The sequence below is a fragment of the Onychostoma macrolepis genome, chromosome 01, assembly GCF_012432095.1.
Source record: "Onychostoma macrolepis isolate SWU-2019 chromosome 01, ASM1243209v1, whole genome shotgun sequence".
In the NCBI taxonomy this organism is placed as follows: domain Eukaryota; kingdom Metazoa; phylum Chordata; class Actinopteri; order Cypriniformes; family Cyprinidae; genus Onychostoma; species Onychostoma macrolepis.
The window spans coordinates 6,277,102-6,300,299 of NC_081155.1; the positions used below are offsets into that span (position 1 = coordinate 6,277,102).

A 23,198-nucleotide genomic window follows, 5' to 3' on the forward strand; every position below is an offset into this window, starting at 1 on the left:
GGGTTGTCTCTCTGGTCTGTTTCGGTAACCTTCAATCATTTCTTGAATGAATAAGGATAAGTAAAATTCCTTTCCATGGTCCACTCTAACTTGTTCCCACATCCCATGGTTAACAACTGCAGATCTGGGAATAATAATAATAATAATAATAAAAAATACTACTAAAATGCAAATTCACGAAAATTTCTCACCTGTAAACATCCTCGTAAATTAAAAGGTTGTTCTTTATTGGCATAGATGAAAAAGAAACAATTTTCCTGCTAAATCCATCAATTGCCAGAACATGTGTTGCTCCAAACATTGCCAGTTTTTCATTCTGGTCAATGTGCAATTTATGGCCCATGCATTCCGCAGTATAAGGAACTGGATTCAGGTTACGTGCACCCTGAACACACAATTAAGTATGGGTTATTGTTGGTGTATAACATCCTTTATAAAAATTCAGGAAATGTCGCCAAGACCTAACTTTAGTAAACTGAAATGTCTCAGCTTAAACGAGTTTATTGTGCGATAATGACTGTACGTTATCCCTACTTTATTGGTCAGCTGCCATATAAATAAATGCAATACATATTTTAGAGAGCAGTAGTATATATTTTGAGAGTAAAGATCACAGAACAGTTGATAATAAACCGGCTTAGACACCCCACTGTAGCCTATTTATTAAACACACGCACACTTACATGACATCGCGCTTCATGGTATGGTTGTTGGATGGTTCTCAAAAGTTGGCCCACTCTGCCCTCACCCGCTCTTATCCCATTTGCCGACAGGTATCCTGTCATGAGTTTTCTGCCAAATGTTGGCCCTGTCTATTAGGACACGAAAAAGTATGTTTAATGAAAGGGTATGTCTGCTGCCACAGTCCGTGAAGTACCGTAATTAGCGACTAAAACAATGAAATATTGTCCAATGAAATATCATCACTTACAGATGATTGTCATTATAAATATATGAAAACCAACTACCGATCATTTCCTCTGGGTTTCGAGCTGTAACAAATATGTTCGAGGAACACATGGTTACAACAACCAAAGAAAAAAAAAAAACATCTAACACATAAGTCAAGGGTCAAGAGCCCAACTAAAGCAGACACTGATCTCTAACATGGTTACTTAAATTGAAACAATAAATCAACATCTAAACCTTAGTTAATTCTCAATAAGATGTTCTGTAGATGTCTGACTGAAATAAGTTCAGAGCACTCATAATTGTTAGTTTTAAAAACTTAAATGTTTTAAGGCAATCGGTTTACTCAAACGGTTTGTTACCCTAACTTGTTGGGTTTTACAGCGATGAACTGTTGCCTACTAACAATAGAGTTAATGTTACTACAAGTAATTAGTTATGTAATTTAATGAAAAATATTAGGTAGACATTACTTAATTTATTTTAGTTTGTCATAGCTGTAAAATTTAGGTACTCTTTACTCAATATATAGGATAGAATCTACTCAAACAAATTAAGTGCAAATTGTTACCTCAATTTTATTGAGTAAATATAGTGGATTACTCAATTTTATTGAGTAAATATAGTGAATCATTTTTTACAGTGTAGTTCCCAACCTTATATTTGATGCTCATAGTCCAGCTGTGATAACCTGTTCCTGAGCCTGGGTCCTTCAGACATGGATACTTCCCTATCAGTGCAGAAGACACAGACTCCAACTCTTGATTGTTTGGGTAAGCTTTGAATGAAAAAACTGCCTGAGCTATGCTATCCAGGATGTCCATTTTCATTTATCTTGGTACTGTGAGCAGTGTTCCATCTTCTTTAAAAATTCCCATTCCCTTTCTCAAGCCGCAACTCAACATCATAAGAGAACTTGGGAATGGGGAAAGGAGATGGCCACTGAGAATTTTCACGCTGTCTCACAGACACAAAGGGAAAACTCTGGTTTGAGCTATCAGATGGGGACCCAGTCAACAATTTGATCTCACAGTGATGTCACCATGAGCTCACAGGATACTCGTGATGAGGTCACAATGTGAGGTAACAGTGAGCTAAAAGTGTAACCTCACAGCGCCCTCACTGTGTGCTCATACTAATGTGAGGTCAAAGTGCACTCACTGCACAGAGACTAGGTACCCAGCATGCATTGCAGCATGAAGCTTTTGATTGTCACCATTGTTGAGATTCATACACTGATTCTTGATGTCTCTCTTTGTTTTTAAATGACATAGTAGTTCAAAATGTTTGTGTCTTATCATGCTTTTAAAATCCTTCATAAATGATTATGACACTGCTGGGTCCTATACTGAGTAATTACAGAGCTGTTATTAACAACTTTAGATTAATAACTCCTCACAAAGACTGCATACCGAATTTACATAATATTAGCACTGTTATCATCAGTAACAAACCAATATCTCCTGGTTGTAGTCTCTTTTTGTTTTTTCTTGCCATAACAAAAGCAAACACTACTCACCACGATGGTAACGTCAAACAAAACAATAAAACATCATCTAAATCTGTTAATTCTCAATAAGCGCTTTTGTAGATGTATGACAGAAATAAGAACCCCCCTCATCTTTTTGAGTTCACAATGAGCTCATATATTACTCACACTGTGAGTATCACCGTATGAGAACGGTGTGATGTCACTGTGATCATCGTGTGATCTCACGTGTTGACTGGGCATGCCACGCCGCATTGCTGCAGTAATTCAGGCAAAAGGAGCCCCAACTAAGTATTGAGTGCTGTACATGCTCATACTTTTCATTTTCATACTTTTCAGTTGGCCAAGATTTCTAAAAATCCTTTCTTTGTATTGGTCTTAAGTAATATTCTAATATTTTGAGATACTGAGTTTTGACTTTCATGAGCTGTAAGCTCTAATCATAAAAATTAAAAGAAATAAACATTTGAAATATATCAGTCTGTGTGTAATGAATGAATATAATATACAAGTTTCACTTTTTGAATGGAATTAGTGAAATAAATCAACTTTTTGATGATATTCTAATTATATGACCAGCACCTGTATACTTGCCCAGTCAACACGTGAGATCACGCGATGATCAGAGTGACATGACACCATTCTCATACGGTGATACTCACAGTGTGAGTAATATATGAGCTCATTGTGAACTCAAAAAGATGAGCGGGGTTCTTATTTCTGTCAGACATCTACAAAAGCGCTTATTGAGAATTAACAGATTTAGATGATGATGTTTTATTGTTTTGTTTGACGTTACCATCGTGGTGAGTAGTGTTTGCTTTAGTTGGGCTCTTGACCCTTGACTTTATAGCGTTATACTTTTGGGGGCTGCTGTAACTGTGTTTGAAAAGCACATTTGTTATGGCAAGGAAAAACGAAAAAGAGACTGCATCCAGGTGATATTGGCTTGTTACTGACGTTGATGATTCAGTATGCAGTCTTTTTGAGGAGTTATTGATCTAAAGTTTTTAACAGTAGTTCTGTGATTATACATAATATGACCCAACAGGCTCATAATCATTTATAAAGAATTTTAAAAGCATGATAAGACACAAACGTTTTGAAATACTGTGTCGTTTAAACCCAAAGAGAGACATCAAGAATCAGTGTATGAATCTCAACAATGGTGACAATCAAAAGCTTCATGCTGCAATGCATGCTGGGTACCTAGTCTCTGTGCAGTGAGTGCACTTTGACCTCACATTAGTATGAGCACACAGTGACGGCACTGTGAGGTTACACTTTTAGCTCACTGTTACCTCACATTGTGACCTCATCACGAGTATCCTGTGAGATCATGGTGACATCACTGTGAGATCAAATTGTTGACTGGGTGGAGTCGATCAGTCTGTGGCACTGCTCAGGTGTTATGAGAGCCCAGGTTGCTCTGATAGTGGCCTTCAGCTCATCTGCATTGTTGGGTCTGGTGTCTCTCATCTACCTCTTGACAATACGGTTCAGGTCTGGCGAGTTTGCTGGCCAATCAAGCACAGTAACACTATGGTCATTGAACCAGCTTTTGGTACCTTTGGCAGTGTGGGCAGGTGCCAAGTCCTGCTGGAAAATGAAATCAGCATCTCCATAAAGCTTGTCAACAGAAGGAAGCATGAAGTGCTCTAAAATTTCCTGGTAGATGGCTGCGTTGACTGTGGACTTCAGAAAACACAGTGGACCAACACCAGCAGATGACATGGCAGCCCAAATCATCACTGACTGTGGAAACTTCACACTGGACTTCAAGCAACATGGATTCTGTGCCTCTCCACTCTTCCTCCAGACTCTGGGACCTTGATTTCCAAATGAAATGTAAAATTTACTTTCATCTGAAAAGAGGACTTTGGACCACTGAGCAACAGTCCAGTTCTTTTTCTCCACAGCCCAGTTAAGATGCTTCTGACGTTGTCTCTGGTTCAGAAGTGGCTTGGTAGCCCTTTTCCTGAAGACGTCTGAACATAGTGACTCTTGATGCACTGACTCCAGCTTCAGTTCTCTCCTTGTGAAGCTCTCCCAGGTGTTTGAATCGGCTTTGCTTGACTGTATTCTCAAGCTTGCAGTCATCCCTGTTGCTTGTGCACCTTTTCCTACCCAAATTCTTCCTTCCAGTCAACTTTGCATTTAATATGCTTTGATACAGCACTCTGTAAACAGCCACACCTTTCAGTAATGACCTTCTGTGACTTACCCTCTTTGTGGAGGGTGTCAATGTTCGTCTTCTGGATCATTGCCAAGTCAGCAGTCTTCCCCATTATTGTGGTTTCAAAGAACAAGAGATACCCAGAATTTATACTATAGGGATGATCATTTATTCAAACTCAAATGTAAATATTCTAATATTTTGAGATACTGATTTTTGATTTTCATGAGCTGTAAGCTCTAATCATCAAAATTAAAAGAAATAAACATTTGAAATATATCAGTCTGTGTGTAATGAATGAATATAATATACGAGTTTCACTTTTTGAATGGAATTAGTGATAAATCAACTTTTTGATGATATTCTAATTATATGACCAGCACCTGTATGGCAAAGCTTAATATGTGGTAACATGTAAAATTGATTTAAAAGGGGTAGTTCAAAAATGAAAACTTTCATAATTTTCTAAGCCTTGCCAAGTCATGTCATTCCAAATCTGTGTTACTTTCTAATGCAGAAGAAACAAAATAAGATTTTTTAGAATGAATATCACTGTCTGTCTTTTCAACACAACAACAGTGTATAATGACTTGCTTAAAGGTTCCAAAAACATTACAAAACTTGGAATATAATGTGCAAGTAAAATAGAGTGCTTTTGTGTCTTTTTTAATCTTTAAAGTTACATATATGGCCCTATTGAAAAAAAAAAAAAATCTGACTCAAATTCATTGAAGGGATAGTTCACCAAAAAATGAAAATTATATCATTAATTACTCACCCTCATGTCGTTCCAAACCCATAAGACCTTTGTTCGTCTTCAGAACACAAATTAAGTTTTTTTTTTTATTAAATCCGAGAGCTCTCCGACCCTGCATAGACAGCAAGGGTTCTACCATATTTAAGGTCCAGAAAGGTACCAAGAACATTGACAAAATAGTCCATGTGATATCAGTGGCTCAACTGTAATTTTATAAAGCTATGAGAATCCTTAGCTTAATACATGAGGGTATGTAATTATTAACAGAATTTTCATTTTTGGGTGAACTATCCCTTTAAAACACTTACCGCTTTTGTCTTTTGCATTAGGAAGTCATACAGGTTTAAAATGTAATTTTCATTTTGGGGAACACTTCCTTCAACCTGTGACATACTTTGTCACGTTAAAGTTCAAATCAGAATACATTGACCCACTTTTAATGTACATTGTGTGGCTATGTGAAGAACAATTAATGGAGAAGGAGTCTCTTTAGCGCAATCATGTTCTTTCCCTGAACTGTATACGATGTGAAAGGATGAGGATCATTAGGATCCTCTGGCTCAAGTATTTCAGTTGCACTTGTTTCAGAAAACGTGTAACACCTGTAGTGCTCAATGTACCATGACGAAAGCCTTTTGCAAAGAAAGGCCACCTTGTTAGCATTGACAAGTACACCGAGTATTCTAAAAAAAATCAGGCAAGCCACTGCATTGACCTGAGGACAAAATCATGCCTTCACTGAAGTGAATTCCATGCAAATGCACATCAGACGTAAGTGACAAAACTTCTTTGTGCGGGTGTTTTTTACGAACTGCAGTCTTCTGCAGTTCTTGCAATGTACATGTTCTTACAGTTTTTACCTTCTGCACAGACAAAGGTGATGAAAAGAGACTTGGACCATCGAGATAATGGGCCATCATAAGCTGATGCTTAGTTACCAAGGTGAGTGGAATGTTTTTGAAATTGTAGACATGCAGTTGATGAGGGGAAACCCTTTGCAAAACGCCACGGAAACAGACTGTGCATGTACAACAACAGGAAGTGAACGCTTGAATGAAGAAATCAAAATCTAACATTTTTCCAACTTAATGGTTTATTTTCATTGGACAAAAAAGTAATAAACATGCAGTTAAATCTTTTTTATAAGTAAACTCAACACTGTACTCAAAAATTTGCCCACCTAACTTATAATTTTAAACAGAATCAACAAGTCGCAAGTTGAATTTTTTGCAGTGTACAACAAAGAAAGATCTAACACAGGAAGTCAAGAGTCAAGAGCTCAACTAAAGCACACACTGATCTCCATGATAGTGGCATCATTTTAACCAATAAAACACCATCATCTGATGCTCTGCGCTTCTCAATAACAACAAGTGTTCATCACTAATGCACAATCATCATTTAATTAGACACTTAATTATCTCATTAACTTTAACTCTTTGAGAACTTGGGATTTGACTTAAGACTCGTTTGTGACTTGAAAGAAATGGCTTGGTTCCTCCTCTGGTGAAATCAGCTGCTGAATTCATGGGTGGAATAACCATATGGCAGGACATTTACTTTCTGACCCCTGGACTATTCACCTCTGATATTCACGTGTAAATAAAAGGCAAGTAATTGTTATGTACATTGTTCATTTTTTTTAATGCAGCATACAAAATATTCTTCTATACGTTTATTTGTTTGTCCTGTAAATAAATTGTTTTATACATTAACCCCTTAACTGTCACCCACAGTTTTGAACAGAGACATTATAGTGCACTATCCAAACTTAATTTTTTATAATTCATGAATGAAAATATTTTGTAACATGATTTTAATGTACCATTTACATGGTAATGCAATGTCTGATTTTAAAATGGGTTTCAAAGGATGAATTTTGAAATTTTAAGTTTTCTACTGATAAATAATTTCTTATGATTTCTAATTCGTGATAGAGAAAAAGGCAACTAAGAAGACTTTCTGTGACAAAGGTCAGAATTCATGTCATGATGTAGATTTTTTTCAGGTGCACTCTTGTCATAAACAGAGGTGTCAAATCCAGGGTCAGAAAGTAAAGTCCTGCCATGTGTTTATTCCACCCATGAACTCAGCAGCTGATTTCACCAGAGGAGGAACCAACTCATTCCTTTCAAGTCACAAGCAAGTTTCGAGTCAAATCCCAAGACCTCAACGAGTTGAGGTAATTAAGAGATAATTGAGAGACTAATTAAATGATGATTGTGCATTAGTGATGAACACCTGCTGTTACTGTGAATCACAGAGGATCAGATGTTGATGTTTTATTGGTTAAAATGATGCCACCATCATGTAGATCAGTGTTTGCTTTAGTTGGGCTCTTGACCCTTGACTCCTGTGTTAGATCTCTCTGTAGCAATTCATGTGCTGTTGTAAAGCGGAGAGATCAGTGCTGTGCAGTGAGCAACTGTTAGTTGTAAGCACCTGATGAGGTAATAGTCAGGTGCTTACCTGTTTGCATCCAATATACTGTGTGTGTATATATATATATATATACATACAACATTTTTCATTTTTTTAATTTATGTTCTGCTTTTGAATAAACAACTCTGTGAAACCACAGTACGCAATGAATTTACTGCTGTAGTGGTTATAGAGAAAGAATTTTAAATCTAATGCATTTAAATATTTAAACTCCAGTCCTACTCAGACACACAGACATCAAGAACCAGCGTATGAATCTCAACAATGGTGACAATCAACAAAATGCTTCATGCTGCAATGCATGCTGGGTAACACCACAGTATGAATAATTATTGTCACCACTGTTGAGGATCGTATGATAAGTGTTCATGTCTAAAAGCCTGAGCAATATAATTCTTAATTTTTTCCAATATTTAATATTACGATGCAATTTGTTTAATAGTAAATTCCTGCAGTTCTGTAACAGCTGAACGTCAGTAAATAAACCAAAGAGAGACACCTTCATGATGTTCATTCAAGTGACATAAAAGCCAAAAGTGTAAGCTCATCTGCTTCCTCAAGCTTTTAATTCAACAATGTGCAAATGTTTGTTGTGAAGCAATATTGCAGTTGCTTAAAAGCAATCCATTCTCAGTTACTAAAAGGGTCAAGAGCCCAACTAAAGCAAACACTGATCTCCATGATGGTGGCATCATTTTAACCAATAAAACATCAACATCTGATCCTCTGTAATTCTCAATAACAGCAGGTGTTCATCACTAATGCACAATCAACATTTAATTAGTCTCTCAATTATCTCTTAATTACCTCAACTCGTTGAGGTCTTGGGATTTGACTCGAAACTTGCTTGTGACTTGAAAGGAATGAGTTGGTTCCTCCTCTGGTGAAATCAGCTGCTGAGTTCATGGGTGGAATAAACACATGGCAGGACTTTTACTTTCTGACCCTGGATTTGACACCTCTGGTCATAAATTAATCTATTACTTTTCCTACATAATTTTTTAACAGAAAAAGTGGTAAAATACCTATTTAGGAGTCTTAGACCTTTCCAACGATATATAGTTTGTCATGATTAGATTAGGATTTAATTGTAAAATAGTGAAGTAAAGGTAGGCGTCCCACAGGGTGGACGGTGACAGTTAAGAGGTTAAAACAAATAGTTCTATACATTACTGAAAGTAATTTTTACAACTATTTAGAACATACAGTAGCTTAGGTTTAACATCAGAAAAACAACATCAATTTTAAGCCCAGCCCTGCCTCCAGGTCTTATGGGGTCTTCAGGAGGTGAATCTCTTGGTGGCGAATGGCCAGCAGCTCCTCAGCGACTCGGAGGACAATGCGGTGGACAGTGGAACGAGGCATGTCAAACACTCAGGAGACCACTCTGTATGATGTACCACTGGCCAGACAGAAAAGGAACACCTCCCAGTCAACACGTGAGATCACGCGATGATCACAGTGACATCACACCATTCTCATACGGTGATCCCCACAGTGTGAGTAATATGTGAGCTCATTGTGAATTCAAAATATTGAGCAGGTTGAGAGGAGGCAGCTCAAATATCTGTCAACGGGGGGACATTCTACTTCCTGTTTCTCAACACTATCACAGAGATATCACAGTGCTCTCACATGATGAGCTCATGAGTGCACGCCCAGCTAACAGATTTCTGTTATAAGAACCTTCTCCAGACATACAACTGACTTCCAGACACAGCCTTTGATGAAATCAACTGAAATAAAATAATACATTAAATCTCTCATGATCTCAGCAGAGAATGATTAAACAACTCCACAAACAGCATCACCAGCTCCACTCATTACTAACCAGGGGTGCGTTTCCCAAAAGCATCGTTAGCTAACTATGGTCGTTAGTTCCATTGAACTCGATTGGTAACGACGGAACTTGCGACCATAGTTGTTTTTGGGAAACACACCTCAGACTGACTTTATTTCTGATATCTACAAAAGCACTTAATGAGAATTAGATGTTTTATTGTTTCATTTGTTGTTACCATCAAAGTGATTAGTGTTTGCTTTAGTTGGGCTCTTGACCCTTGACTTCATAACGTTATATTTTTTTTGGCTGCTGTAACTGTTTGTAAAGCACATTTGTTATGGCCAAAAGTAATACCAAAAAGAGACTGCAATCAGGTGATATTGGTTTGTTGTTGATGGTAACAACAAAATCATCACCTAGATTCAGTATGCGGTCTTTGTGAAGTGTTATTAATCTGAACGCTTTTTGGTTGTATAGTAAATGGGTCAAACAGTGTAATAATTTATGAATGATTTTAAAAGCATAAGTCACAAACATTTTGAACTATGGTGTCATCTAAAAACAAAGAGAGAGATCAAGAATCAGTGTATGAATCTCAACAATGGTGACAATAAAAAGCTTCATGCTGCAATGCATGCTGGGTATCTAGTCTCTGTGCAGTGAGTGCACTTTGACCTTACATTGTGACCATAGTATGAGCTCACAGTGAGGGCGCTATGAGGTTACACTTTTAGCTCACTGTTACCTCACATTGTGACCTCATCACGAGTATCCTGGGAGATCATGGTGACATCACTGTGAGATCAAATTGTTGACTGGGCAGGGTCTGGATTGTGGCAACCCATCCGTTCACGTCATCGTTCACTTCTCAGAAGATCCAGCAGCACTGTCAGGGCCTCCCTGCTCAGCCGAAAACCATTAAAAACCTGTCCAGCACTGGCTTATTTAGCTTTATCCTGCAGTACAGGGGTCTGGTCTGATTTAGGGAAAGAAAGAAAAGAGAAATTGTTTAGAGCTATGACAAAGTGATTAGTAGAAGAAATATTGAGATACATTAATAAACTATTTTAGTAACTAATAATACTACATTGGGGATAAACTACTAGTCATATTTAAAACCTTAGCTAAAAGGATAGTTCATCCAAAAATGAAAATTCCAAACCTGGAACAACTTGAGGGTTGTCACATGTACGTTCCCGTTTTGTTTCTTGGTTTTCCTTATTTGGTCGTTTTCCTGTTCCTGTCATGATTATGTTGATTTGTCTCCAGCTGTGTTTATTTAGTCTTGTTAATTGTGCTCCTTTATAAGCCTGTCTCCTACGTTCATTTGGTGTCTGGTCTTAGTTGTGATAAGTGTGTGTGTTCTCCATGTTTCATGAGTTTGGCTATTAAATGTTCCTATTATGAAGATTCCTGAGTCTCCTGTGTTTTTTTCTGCCTGAAACACCGTGACAGAAGACCAGACCCAAACAAGATGACTGCAGTTGAGGATGCGTTGTGGGATTTGTGGCAGGGCAGTCGGGGGTTGGAGCGATATGTGGAAGATTTTCTCAAGCTCTCCAACCGGGTTAGCTGGCACAACGCCACTTTAGGTGTCTGCTTCCAGCTGGGGTTGGATGACGAGATCCACTGTGATCTTCCTGTCTGTGATTTTTCCTTGATCAAGCTGATCAATCTCATACTTTTTCTCAACTGTTCTGAGTTTGAAGTGGAAGAAGTAAGGGAACGCACCGCATCTCCCCGGCTCACCCCACGCGGAGAACCTCCACATACCTCACCAAAGGCTCCTACCGCCTGCCCAACCCCAAATGCCTGTGTGTTCTTCATAGCTCTACTCTCATCCTCAGCCCAGAAACGCTGTCCGCGGTGAAGTCAAGCCCGCCGTCCGCAGAGTTCAGCTCCAACCCTAATAAAAACTCACCTGCCTGTGGCTTCCTAGTAACCCTTCAGACCTTGATTAGCTTGTTCAGGTGTGTTTGATTAGGGTTGAAGCAAAACTCTGCTGGGCTGCGGCTCTCCAGGACCGACGTTCAGCCACCCATGTACTAGCCCTTCCCTGGAACCACATGCCTTCACACATTTTTGTCAGTGTTCCTTGTGCTATATTTGTCTTGCAATGAAACAGCAACTATGTTGACAGCCCTGTTACACTCTTGTTGTTGTTTTCATGCTTTATTGATTTTTATTTTTTTAAACAAAAACCTGCTGAATTACATTCAACTAGAAATCAAACAAAGCAAATCGAAAAAGCTGTTACTGAGAACAGCTGAATTCTTTCAACCTGTCAACCTGTTTCAACATGTCATATGCCTTGTGGGAACACTTTGTTTTCAGAGTGTGTACGGCCATGTCCTTCACTCACAAGCTGATGTAACATAGGAGAAGTACAGACTTAGCCATGGTCAAGCCATCAACAGAGAAATCAAATGCACAAGGTAATCAGGAGTTTATGCACATTATTACATTTGTCACATTACTGGTCAAAAAGGTTTCATGTTTTGAAAGATTTGAAAGTTGATTATTTCCATGTGTTATCAGTCTGCAGGTTAAGACACTATGCATTACTGGCTTGTTTTCTTTGGACATCATTCTATTTGGTAAGTTTGTAAGACATTTTAAAGCAGATGTTAAAATAATGGTCAAATAAATAAGTGTTTAATAAACAAGACAAGGCTGTGTGGCATTCAACTCAATTTGACTTGAGAATGCATTTCTATGGAACGATTTACCGGACTATTTTCAAAAGCAATTGCAAATTGTATTTTCAATTGTGTTTTCCACATGTGGGTGCATAAATTGTGACATAATCCAAATGCAATTGCAAATCTTGCATTACCGTTTGCATTTTCGAATGCGAAAGCACAGTGACTGCCACATTTCAAATGAAAAAGCAAAGCCCATTTGCAATTGTATTTACCATGTCTTAAGAGTTATGAGCCTGTCATATGTAAATAGCAATATTAATTACCACATTTGGTTTTTCACTTTCTCTGCGTTGCGCATGTAACCTGCCAAAACTCAAATGAAATCGCAATTAATTTTGCATTTGAATTTCCGATGCCTTCACGGAAAGCTGTCAATCAATGTAAGGGGGAGGGACTATACTAGGGGGCGTGTTTGTATTGGGAAGTGACGTCACTCACAGACGACCATGCCGAACGCTTTGATTAATGGAGGTAATCAGTAAAGGCTCCGCTAAAGGCATCTGTCAATCAGTTTGTGCCTGTGTGAACTAACAGACAACCTTCTTGGCACAATACATAATTCTGTCTTTTTTACCCCAAATGTAGCGATTATCCCCTGCTAACAGCAGGAGCAACAACGGTATGCACAATAGGTCAATATTCACTATTAACAAAACGCTTTTCATTATCTCTCACTGCTTCTCTCACTCCGATTGACGCAAATGAGTAAACAGACAGTGCAATTCTACACTTATGGTTTCCTACAAATGTAGAAAATACAAAGGATTAGGCTACAACATCACTGAACTAAATTATTCCCATATACAAATCACATTTCTTATTAATATATATTTATTAACAATAAAGATTAAAAATAAGAAAGATGCACATTACAAATACGTCATTGTAAATGTGTCCCTGGATCACAAAACCAGTCTTAAGTCGCTGGGGTATATTTATAGCAATAGCCAAGAATACATTGTATGGGTCAAAATTATTGATTTTTATTTTATGCCAAAAATCATTAGGACATTAAGTAGAGATCATGTTCCATGAATATATTTTGTAAATTTCCTACTGTAAATACATCAAAACTTTGTATATCTGCCAAATATTGTCCTATCCTAACAAGCCATACATCAATGATGTATAAATCAAATTTAAAAAAGACCCTTATGACTGGTTTTGTGGTACAGGGTCACAAATGAGAAACTGTGATGAGTCGTGCAGCAGTAATAACAAATTTCAAGCAAAATGATCATACTTATTCAAGCATTTAATATTTATAAGTTTAATTAAACATCAGTAATAAACTGCATAAATTATAGCGATCACGAAGGTCCTCTTTCCCAAACGCATACTCCCCATCAGTAGTTATATACTGCTGGCGCAAAAATAAGTTTTGTTATGTTGAGTTTGTGAGAAAAATAAGTCGTGATAACTAGAAAACAACTTTTGTTAAGTCGAGATCAGGAGAAAATAAGAAGGGGGGAAAAAAATGCATGGCTGCAAGATCTCTCAGTCTGTTTACACTCCAATTGATGAACGTAACTAAACAAAAAATGCTGCTACTCCTGCTCTGCCTGCCCTAGATGAGTCTTCACACCAACGATCTAGGCGCAGCTGTCACATAACATGCCACAGCCAAAGTGAATTAATATTAAAAATCATGTGCATCAATCGCAGTGTCGGTTGGCTGTATACAGTGAGAGATCTTGAGACTTGCGCAACGCTTTGGTGCCACGGGACGCATGCTCCATAACGGATTAAAACTGTTAAAATATGAAATAATATATAAGGTGGAAAATGGGTAAATAAATATAGATTGGCACGTTTTTTTTTTTTCAAAATATTGAGGCAGGTGTAGAAAGGAATAAAACTGTACTGTAATAAGTGTAGAATTGCACTGTCTGTTTGCTCATTTGCGTGAGTCGGAGTGAGAGAAGCAGTGAGAGATGTTGAGACAGGTGAAAAGCGTTTCGATAATAGTGAATATTGACCTATTGTGCGTACCGGTGTTGCTCCCGCTGTTAGCAGGGGATAATCGCTGCATTTGGGGTAAAAAAGACAGAATTATGTATTGTGCCTAGAAGTTTGTCTGTTCTTTCACACAGGCACAAACTGACTGACAGCTGCCTTTAGCGGAGCCTTTACCGATTACCTCCATTAATCAAAGCGTTCGGCATGGTTGTCTGTGAGTGACATCACTTCCCAATACAAACACGCCCCCTAGTATAGTCCCGCCCCCTCACGTTGATTGACAGCTTTCCGTGTAGACATCGGAAATTGAAATGCAAAAGGAATTGCGATTTCATTTGAGTTTTGGCAGGTTACATGCGCGACACAGAGAAAGTGAAAAACCAAATGTGGTAATTAATATTGCTATTTAAATATGACAGGCTCATAACTCTTAAGACATGGGAAATACAATTGCAAATGGACTGCTTTTTCATTTGAAATGTGGCAGTCACTTTGCATTCGTGAAAGCGAAAATGCAAACGGTAATGCAAGATTTGCAATTGCATTTGGATTATGTCACAATTTATGCATGTGGAAAACACAATTGAAAATACAATTTGCAATTGCTTTTGAAAATAGTCCGGAAAATAATTCCAAACATTTCAATTTATTATCAAAAATCATTAGCAAACAAATGCAGAATTTAAATGCAAGTACAAATTTGAGTATCTGCTGTAATTGTAGTTTTAAAGTAACATCAATAGGTATTAGCATGAATCATTTAATTTGTATGTTTGATATTTACACTGGCACTGTTTGAAGCATTAGAGACTTTTTTTTCTTTAATTACATTTCACAGTTGGTTTGTTATTTGTAGGCTAAATATTAGAAAATTGTGCAATTATTTCTGTTTAGCACACAGGCTAGTCCTGACCACTCACAGTCTCCGTAAATTTTGCAGACTTTGCCAAACAGATGGAGCACAAGAGAATATGAGTGCAATAATTTTGACTAAATACATTTCTGTTTCTTGTTAGACATTATCGCGAGTTTAAAATTACACATGTAAAACATATAAATGCATTTTATGAGAGCAGTAACAGTAGAGACTTATTCCGAGTTCACACTGCACAATTTTAGCCTTGATTTTCACTCGCCAAGAGGTTTTGCGAATTGCTAACAAATGCATGAAATGGGAGGCAAATCAGTGCTTATTCACACAAGTGACAATCACGCAGTGTGAATTATCAAAGCCAATACAGCAACAAATATATTTTCAAATATATTTTGAAATATATATCAAAATATAAAAAACTGGCCAGAAAATATATTTTTAAAAATATATTTCAACATATATTTACGTACGTATATTTTCTGCTAATGCTTGTTGGCCATTTTTTGTATACATTAAACTGCAAAAAAAGGTAAAACAATTTTCAATACACACTTTAACAGAAAAAAAAAAAACACTGGTATTTTATAGATTTTATTATCTGTCAAATAATTGCTTCCCGAATTGCTTCATTATAAAACACAACAACACAAATGCATATAAACAACTCCACAAACAGCATTACCAGCTTCACTTATTACTAACTAGACTGACTTGATTTCTTGCATACAAAAGTTCTTATTGAGTATTAACAGAGGTTTAGATATTGCATTTATATTGAAAATAGTAAAGTTTGATGTTACCATGATGGAGATCACTGTTTGCACGTGTCTCTTGACTTTCTAACGTAAACTTTTTATTTGGCTGTTTTAACTCTGTGTGTCTGAAGCACATTTGTTATGCTGAAAAAAAAAAAAACAGGAAAAAATCTGTTTGGGTGAAAATATCATCAAGCAGATTGATTCAGAGTCTGAGCTGAGTTTTTAGCATTAATTATTATTTTTACACAGCAATGGTGCCATGTTTTATAAGATTTCGCCATTGTGTAAAAAAAAATATTATTGTAGGATCATTCAGGCACACATCAAGAATCATCATAAGAATTTCAACAGTGGTGATAAAATAAACAGATGAACTCTGAACGACACAAAACAATCTTCTAGATTATCATCACTGTTCAGACTCATGTGCTGATTGTTGATGTATCTGCCCAACTAAAGCAAACATTGATCTCTATCATGGTGACATGAAACCTTACTATTTTCATAGTGATGGGCAAATGAAGCCTCATGAAGCTTTCAGCCAAGTGGTTCACAAAAGGGTTAATTTCTGGAAGCTTCATTTGCTCACAATACCACCTGGTGGCCAAAGACTGTAAAACAAACAGATATATTACAGACAGAAGTGTAAAGTCCAGGGGTCAGAAAGTAAAACTCCTGCCATATTTTTGTTCCCCCCCATGAACTCAGCAGCTGATTTCACCAGAGGAGGAACCAAGTCAATCCTTTCAAGTCACAAACGAGTCTAGAGTCAAATCCCAAGTCCTCAAAGAGTTAAAGTTAATGAGCTAATTAAGAGACTAATTAAATGATGATTGTGCATTAGTGATTAACTCCTGCTGTTATTGAGAATTACAGAGGATCAGATGTTAATGTTTTATTGGTTAAAATGATGCCAGCATCATTGAGATCAGTGTTTGCTCTAGTTGGGCTCTTGACCCTTGACTTCTTGCATAAAGGGTGACACCCCTCGCTGCAGATTGTAGCGCGGTGACGTCATGTATCTATGTCACGTATGTTTACCGCGCATGCGCAAAGTGACGTATGGTATGTCTATGACACGCATGCGCGTTGCGTGTGTAATTTGCATTACGTGGTGATGGTAGGTGTTTTCGCGTCGTGCGTGACGTAACACGTCATAAAAACGCATGCGCATACTTAACAGAATACTCTAATAAAATGTAAAACTATTAAGAATGCTAAGGTGGAAAAAAAATAAAAAAATAAAATGTAATACAGCACATATCCATGATTTTAACTATGTTTCATCTCAGGTAAAATGATACGGAATTACAGAGTTTATTCTGTAATATCTGTGTAGTATTTTATTTACAATTTATTAACATTCTGTTGCACTTTACTTCACTGTGTATATTGTAATATTACACTTTAACGGTGCCTTATATATTTCTTATTAGGCTAGTCAATAATTACAAAAGATACCATCAGTTGTCAGCTCTAGTGGTGCAGATGGTAAAATGTGTGTTTTTCACATTTTGACGCGATCGACTTAGGTTCGAATCCGCCTTTTAGCAAAGTTTTTTCTCCCTTTTCAAATCACATCAAAAAAATTTTTATTTTCAATAAAAATTAAGGAAATAATCAAAAAGTTGTGAGGGAGGGCTTTATTGTCCCAATAAGGTGATATCCATTTAATAATTTGAATTAAAATAATAATTCACACTCAATAAGTTATTATTGCATACTGTTTTATAATGCACTACAATACAGAGGTACAGGTAATTACCACTGTTTGCAATAAGTAGTTTAAATAGCAGAAAATCCTGCTATCACTTAGTGCAAATAGCTGCTGCCTTTCTTATTTTAACCTCTTAACTGTCACCGTCCACCCTGTGGGACGCCTACCTTTACTTCACTATTTTACAATTAAATCCTAATCTAATCATGACAAACTATATATCGTTGGAAAGGTCTAAGACTCCTAAATAGGTATTTTACCACTTTTTCTGTTAAAAAATTATGTAGGAAAAGTAATAGATTAATTTATGACCAGAGGTGTCAAATCCAGGGTCAGAAAGTAAAAGTCCTGCCATGTGTTTATTCCACCCATGAACTCAGCAGCTGATTTCACCAGAGGAGGAACCAAGTCATTCCTTTCAAGTCACAAGCAAGTTTCGAGTCAAATCCCAAGACCTCAACGAGTTGAGGTAATTAAGAGATAATTGAGAGACTAATTAAATGTTGATTGTGCATTAGTGATGAACACCTGCTGTTATTGAGAATTACAGAGGATCAGATGTTGATGTTTTATTGGTTAAAATGATGCCACCATCATGGAGATCAGTGTTTGCTTTAGTTGGGCTCTTGACCCTTTTAGTAACTGAGAATGGATTGCTTTTAAGCAATTGCAATATTGCTTCACAACAAACATTTGCACATTGCTGAATTAAAAGCTTGAGGAAGCAGATGAGCTTACACATTTGGCTTTTATGTCACTTGAATGAACATCATGAAGGTGTCTCTCTTTGGTTTATTTACTGACGTTCAGCTGTTACAGAACTGCAGGAATTTACTATTAAACAAATGCCATCGTAATATTAAATATTGGAAAAAATTAAGAATTATATTGCTCAGGCTTTTAGACATGAACACTTATCATACGATCCTCAACAGTGGTGACAATAATTATTCATACTGTGGTGTTACCCAGCATGCATTGCAGCATGAAGCATTTTGTTGATTGTCACCATTGTTGAGATTCATATGCTGGTTCTTGATGTCTGTGTGTGTCTGAGTAGGACTGGAGTTTAAATATTTAAATGCATTAGATTTAAAATTCTTTCTCTATAACTGCTACAGCAGTAAATTCATTGCGCACTGTGGTTTCACAGAGTTGTTTATTCAAAAGCAGAACATAAATTAAAAAATGAAAATGTTGTATGTGTATATATATATACACACAGTATATTGGATGCAAACAGGTAAGCACCTGATGATTACCTCATCATATGAAAACAACTAACAGTTGCTCACTGCACAGCACTGATCTCTCCGCTTTACAACAGCACATGCATTGCTACAGAGAGATCTAACACAGGAGTCAAGGGTCAAGAGCCCAACTAAAGCAAACACTGATCTACATGATGGTGGTATCATTTTAACCAATAAAACATCAACATCTGATCCTCTGTGATTCACAGTAACAGCAGGTGTTCATCACTAATGCACAATCATCATTTAATTAGTCTCTCAATTATCTCTTAATTACCTCAACTCATTGAGGTCTTGGGATTTGACTCGAAACTTGCTTGTGACTTGAAAGGAATGAGTTGGTTCCTCCTCTGGTGAAATCAGCTGCTGAGTTCATGGGTGGAATAAACACATGGCAGGACTTTACTTTCTGACCCTGGATTTGACACCTCTGTTTATGACAAGAGTGCACCTGAAAAAAATCTACATCATGACATGAATTCTGACCTTTGTCACAGAAAGTCTTCTTAGTTGCCTTTTTCTCTATCACGAATTAGAAATCATAAGAAATTATTTATCAGTAGAAAACTTAAAATTTCAAAATTCATCCTTTGAAACCCATTTTAAAATCAGACATTGCATTACCATGTAAATGGTACATTAAAATCATGTTACAAAATATTTTCATTCATGAATTATAAAAAATTAAGTTTGGATAGTGCACTATAATGTCTCTGTTCAAAACTGTGGGTGACAGTTAAGGGGTTAATCTGTCCTCTGTCATAGTTCTTGTGTATTTATTTATTTAGTATAATTTTGGACATTTTTCTTTTGCTTTGGCAATTCTGCATGTGAAATATTTAAGCCAATAAAGTAGTTTTAAATTCAATTGACTACATACAGTATATTTTCAGTGTCTGCATCCCATTTTATGCATGGTGCCTCCAAAAAGCCAAACTGATAACAGTGATCTTTTTTTAAAATTATTATTTCAAAGAACAAAACAGAAAATATAATTGTATATACAAATATAGATTAAGACTATAGACTATAAACATGACACATGATAAAGAAAAAAAAAATTGCATCTACTCATTCTGAAATTAATCAATTAGTCATCCTGTCATTCCTGACATACCTAGGTGTGCAGTCTTTAAATACAGTATCTCACTGCACCGTAGGCACTGGTCTGTGAATACGGCACCCGGCACTCCTGTCTGTATTGTGCAGAAAATGCACTCCAGTTCACAACACCTAATTTACATAAAAGAACAAACAATATTAAATAATTTTGAGGAAAGGCAAAAGAGCCATAAAAGGAAAACATTTTAAATATATTTTTAAATATTACAGGATGGTGTTAGAAAAAGAGTTTTGTTTGCTTTGTCTGTAAAGTACCTAAGAGATTTAATTTATAATCAGCATTAACCAAATAAATTACAAAAGTTTGTCAAGTCAAAATTTAGGTTGGCTTGGCTTGAGAAAGCATAGCCTGAAACAATTTGAAAGTTTTACAGTTGAGGGCAATACAGTCTATCAGGAAAAAAAAAAAAAAAAAAACAGATAGTTGAGATGAGACAGACAGAAAGATGAGAAGAGAGACAGACACTCAAATACTTTTTACAGTATTCACTACATGTTAAGGAGTTAAAGAACTATCTGTCTAGACATATGAAGTGAGCCTCTTCTCTGAATTTTGTCTCACTGATAATGTCCCTAAAAAGTCATATGAACATGAAGGTAAATTTAAGAGGTAACACTTTACAATAAGGTGTCATTTGTTAACACTAGTTAATGTATTAATTAACATGAACTAACAATGAACAATACATTTGTTACAGTATCTATTAATTTTTGATAATGTTAATGAAAAAGATGACAAATATGAGAAACATACACACACACACACACACACACATATATATATATATATATGTGTGTGTGTGTGTGTGTGTGTATGTATGTGTATGTATGTATGTATTTATTTCTTTATTTTTTTGCAATGCATGCAATTCATTACTTTATTAATATAAGTATTTCTGCTCTATTTTAATACATCTTTAAAGGCTAATTTTAGGCGAAATAAGACTTTTAAAGACCAGCAGAATCCCTGTCACGTCGAATACTAACACATATCATAAAACATGTCATAAATGTTTGAAATCGCAAACATTTGCAATGACACTCTCTGTGATTATGACCAAAGCATCCTTACAATTAAAAGCCAACACAAACGCACATCTTTAAGAAAACAAAAGTAAGTAAATGTTCCAGAAATGAATGATCCATTATTGAACCTGCGTATTTACGGTAAATACATAGGTAACGTAAGTACGTGACGTCACCGCGCCACTGCGCATGCGTTTTATAGACATACCATACGTCACTTTGCGCGTGCGCGGTAAACACATACGTGACGTAGGTACCTGACGTCACCGCGCTACAGTCTGCAGCGAGGAGTACTTGTGGACTTTACTCTTCTGTCTGTAATATATCTGCTTGTTTTACACTTTTTGGCCACCAGGTGGTATTGTGAGCAAATTAAGCCTCCAGAAATTAACCCTTTTGTGGACCACTTGGCTGAAAAGCTCAAGTACACCCGGCTGCAGCCTGCAGATCGAGGCGGGGCTGCACCTGAGCAATACATTTGTTATTGTATTTACTAATCTTCGTTTACGTTAGTTATTGAAAATACAGTTGTTTATTGTTTGTTCATGTTAGTTAACAGAGCATTAACTAATGTTAGCAAGATTAATAATGTATTAGTAAATGTTGAGATTAACAAAGATTAATAAATGCTGTATAAGTGCAGTTCATTATTAGTTCATGTTAACTAATGAACCATATTGATAACAAATTAATAATTTTTTGATTTACTTGACAATGAAAAGCTTATGGTAAAAATAGCAGCATTGTTTGTATATGAATAACATGCCAAGACAATTATTTCCTTGTTATTTATTTAGGTATGAAAGTTTAATTCTGATAAAGAAAGATGAAATTTGTACATCTGTATATAACACATCTTTTTGTACATATAAATCTCTGGTTAAACATTAACATCCTTTACACACTTTCTTCTGAATCAGAATCAGAATCAGAAAGAGCTTTTATTGCTAAGTATGCTTGCGCATACAAGGAATTTGTTTTAGTGTCATAAGCTTCCAGTTTACAGAGACAACAACGACACACAGACAATAAAATTAAGATGAGACTAAAAAAATACACATATATAAATATAAATAAACAAACAAATTTAACTGTTCATAAGTTGGATTGCCTGGAGGAAGAAACTGTTATAATAAATACATGTAATAATAAATACAACAACAGCTGAGAGTATTAACATTCTGAACACTGTAAGCACATCTAGAAAAGTAAGTATACTTCAGCCAAGGAGCTGCGTAAAAGGATAGACAGTGCACCCAAACAATTTTGGTCTGTACATGTATATACTTCCATAGTATTTCCAATACAATGGAAGTCAATGGGGAACACCAACTGTTTGGTTACCAGTCATTGTCTTCATTTTTTGTGTGAACTCCAAACACAAAAGACTGAGGCAGTGGCTGCTGGACCGAGGAGGACTGAGGCAGTGTCTGCTGGACCAAGGAGGACTGAGGCAGCAGCTACTGGACCAAGGAGGAGGACTGAGGCTGAGGCTGCGGCTACTGGACCGAGGAGGAAGACTGAGGCTGGATTGGTGATGAAGCATTGGTGGCGATGTGCTTCAGCAAATTTGGACCACATTTTAAAATGGTGAAATCTGAAAGGGTAAAAAAAGAAAATAAGTTTGTTGAAAATTGCCTAAATTGAACCTTCACTTGTTTGCATTTTGCTCTGGACGGTGGACAGTCGCAAGACAGAATTTTCATCAGCACCATCCATGTGCAAGTACATTTTTTTGTGATTTGAGCAACAAAGACCCATGGTCAATGTGCGGAATGCAGAAAATTAAGTTTACCTGAGCCTTAAAATTAAACATTCTACTACAAATTCACAAACAATTAAATCAGAAGCATGCACAGTGCATTGCTGGCTGGTTCGGCACCATATTAAACTTTAACTAAAGTGACATAAGCAAAAGACAGTTAAACTCACCATGCTGTTGCACTGCCCACTGAAAGTGATTTTTGATGTGATAATACATCAGTTGTGGCATACTGGTGTAATTGCAGAATGGGCACTCACTAGTGCAGTTTTTTAAATACTGCTCACATTTCCCCTTGCTTAACACAGTTTTGTGCATTTTTGCAAGGGATTTGGCACCTGCTCTAGGACATATACTGTATAGCAGCCTAACAGTATGTAATATAAAAAACGAGCTCTACTTTCAAGGACTGTTAAACTTAATCATATTTGTTGTTGAATTATTATTATTAAATGTAGTTCACTGT

The 23,198-nt window shown here is 36.5% G+C and overlaps 1 protein-coding gene across 1 annotated transcript in view; it reads left to right on the forward strand.

The window, feature by feature from the left end:
- Window positions 1–11,880: 11,880 nt before the first annotated feature.
- Window positions 11,881–23,198, forward strand: part of LOC131550133 (NXPE family member 3-like) — a 34,976-nt gene continuing 23,658 nt past the window's right edge. Inside the window, exons 1-2 of the mRNA XM_058792579.1 lie at window positions 11,881–11,991; window positions 12,095–12,153. Of these exons, the coding sequence (XP_058648562.1) occupies window positions 11,955–11,991; window positions 12,095–12,153 (96 nt within the window). The 5' untranslated portion in view covers window positions 11,881–11,954. The remainder of the gene's footprint in view (window positions 11,992–12,094; window positions 12,154–23,198) is intronic.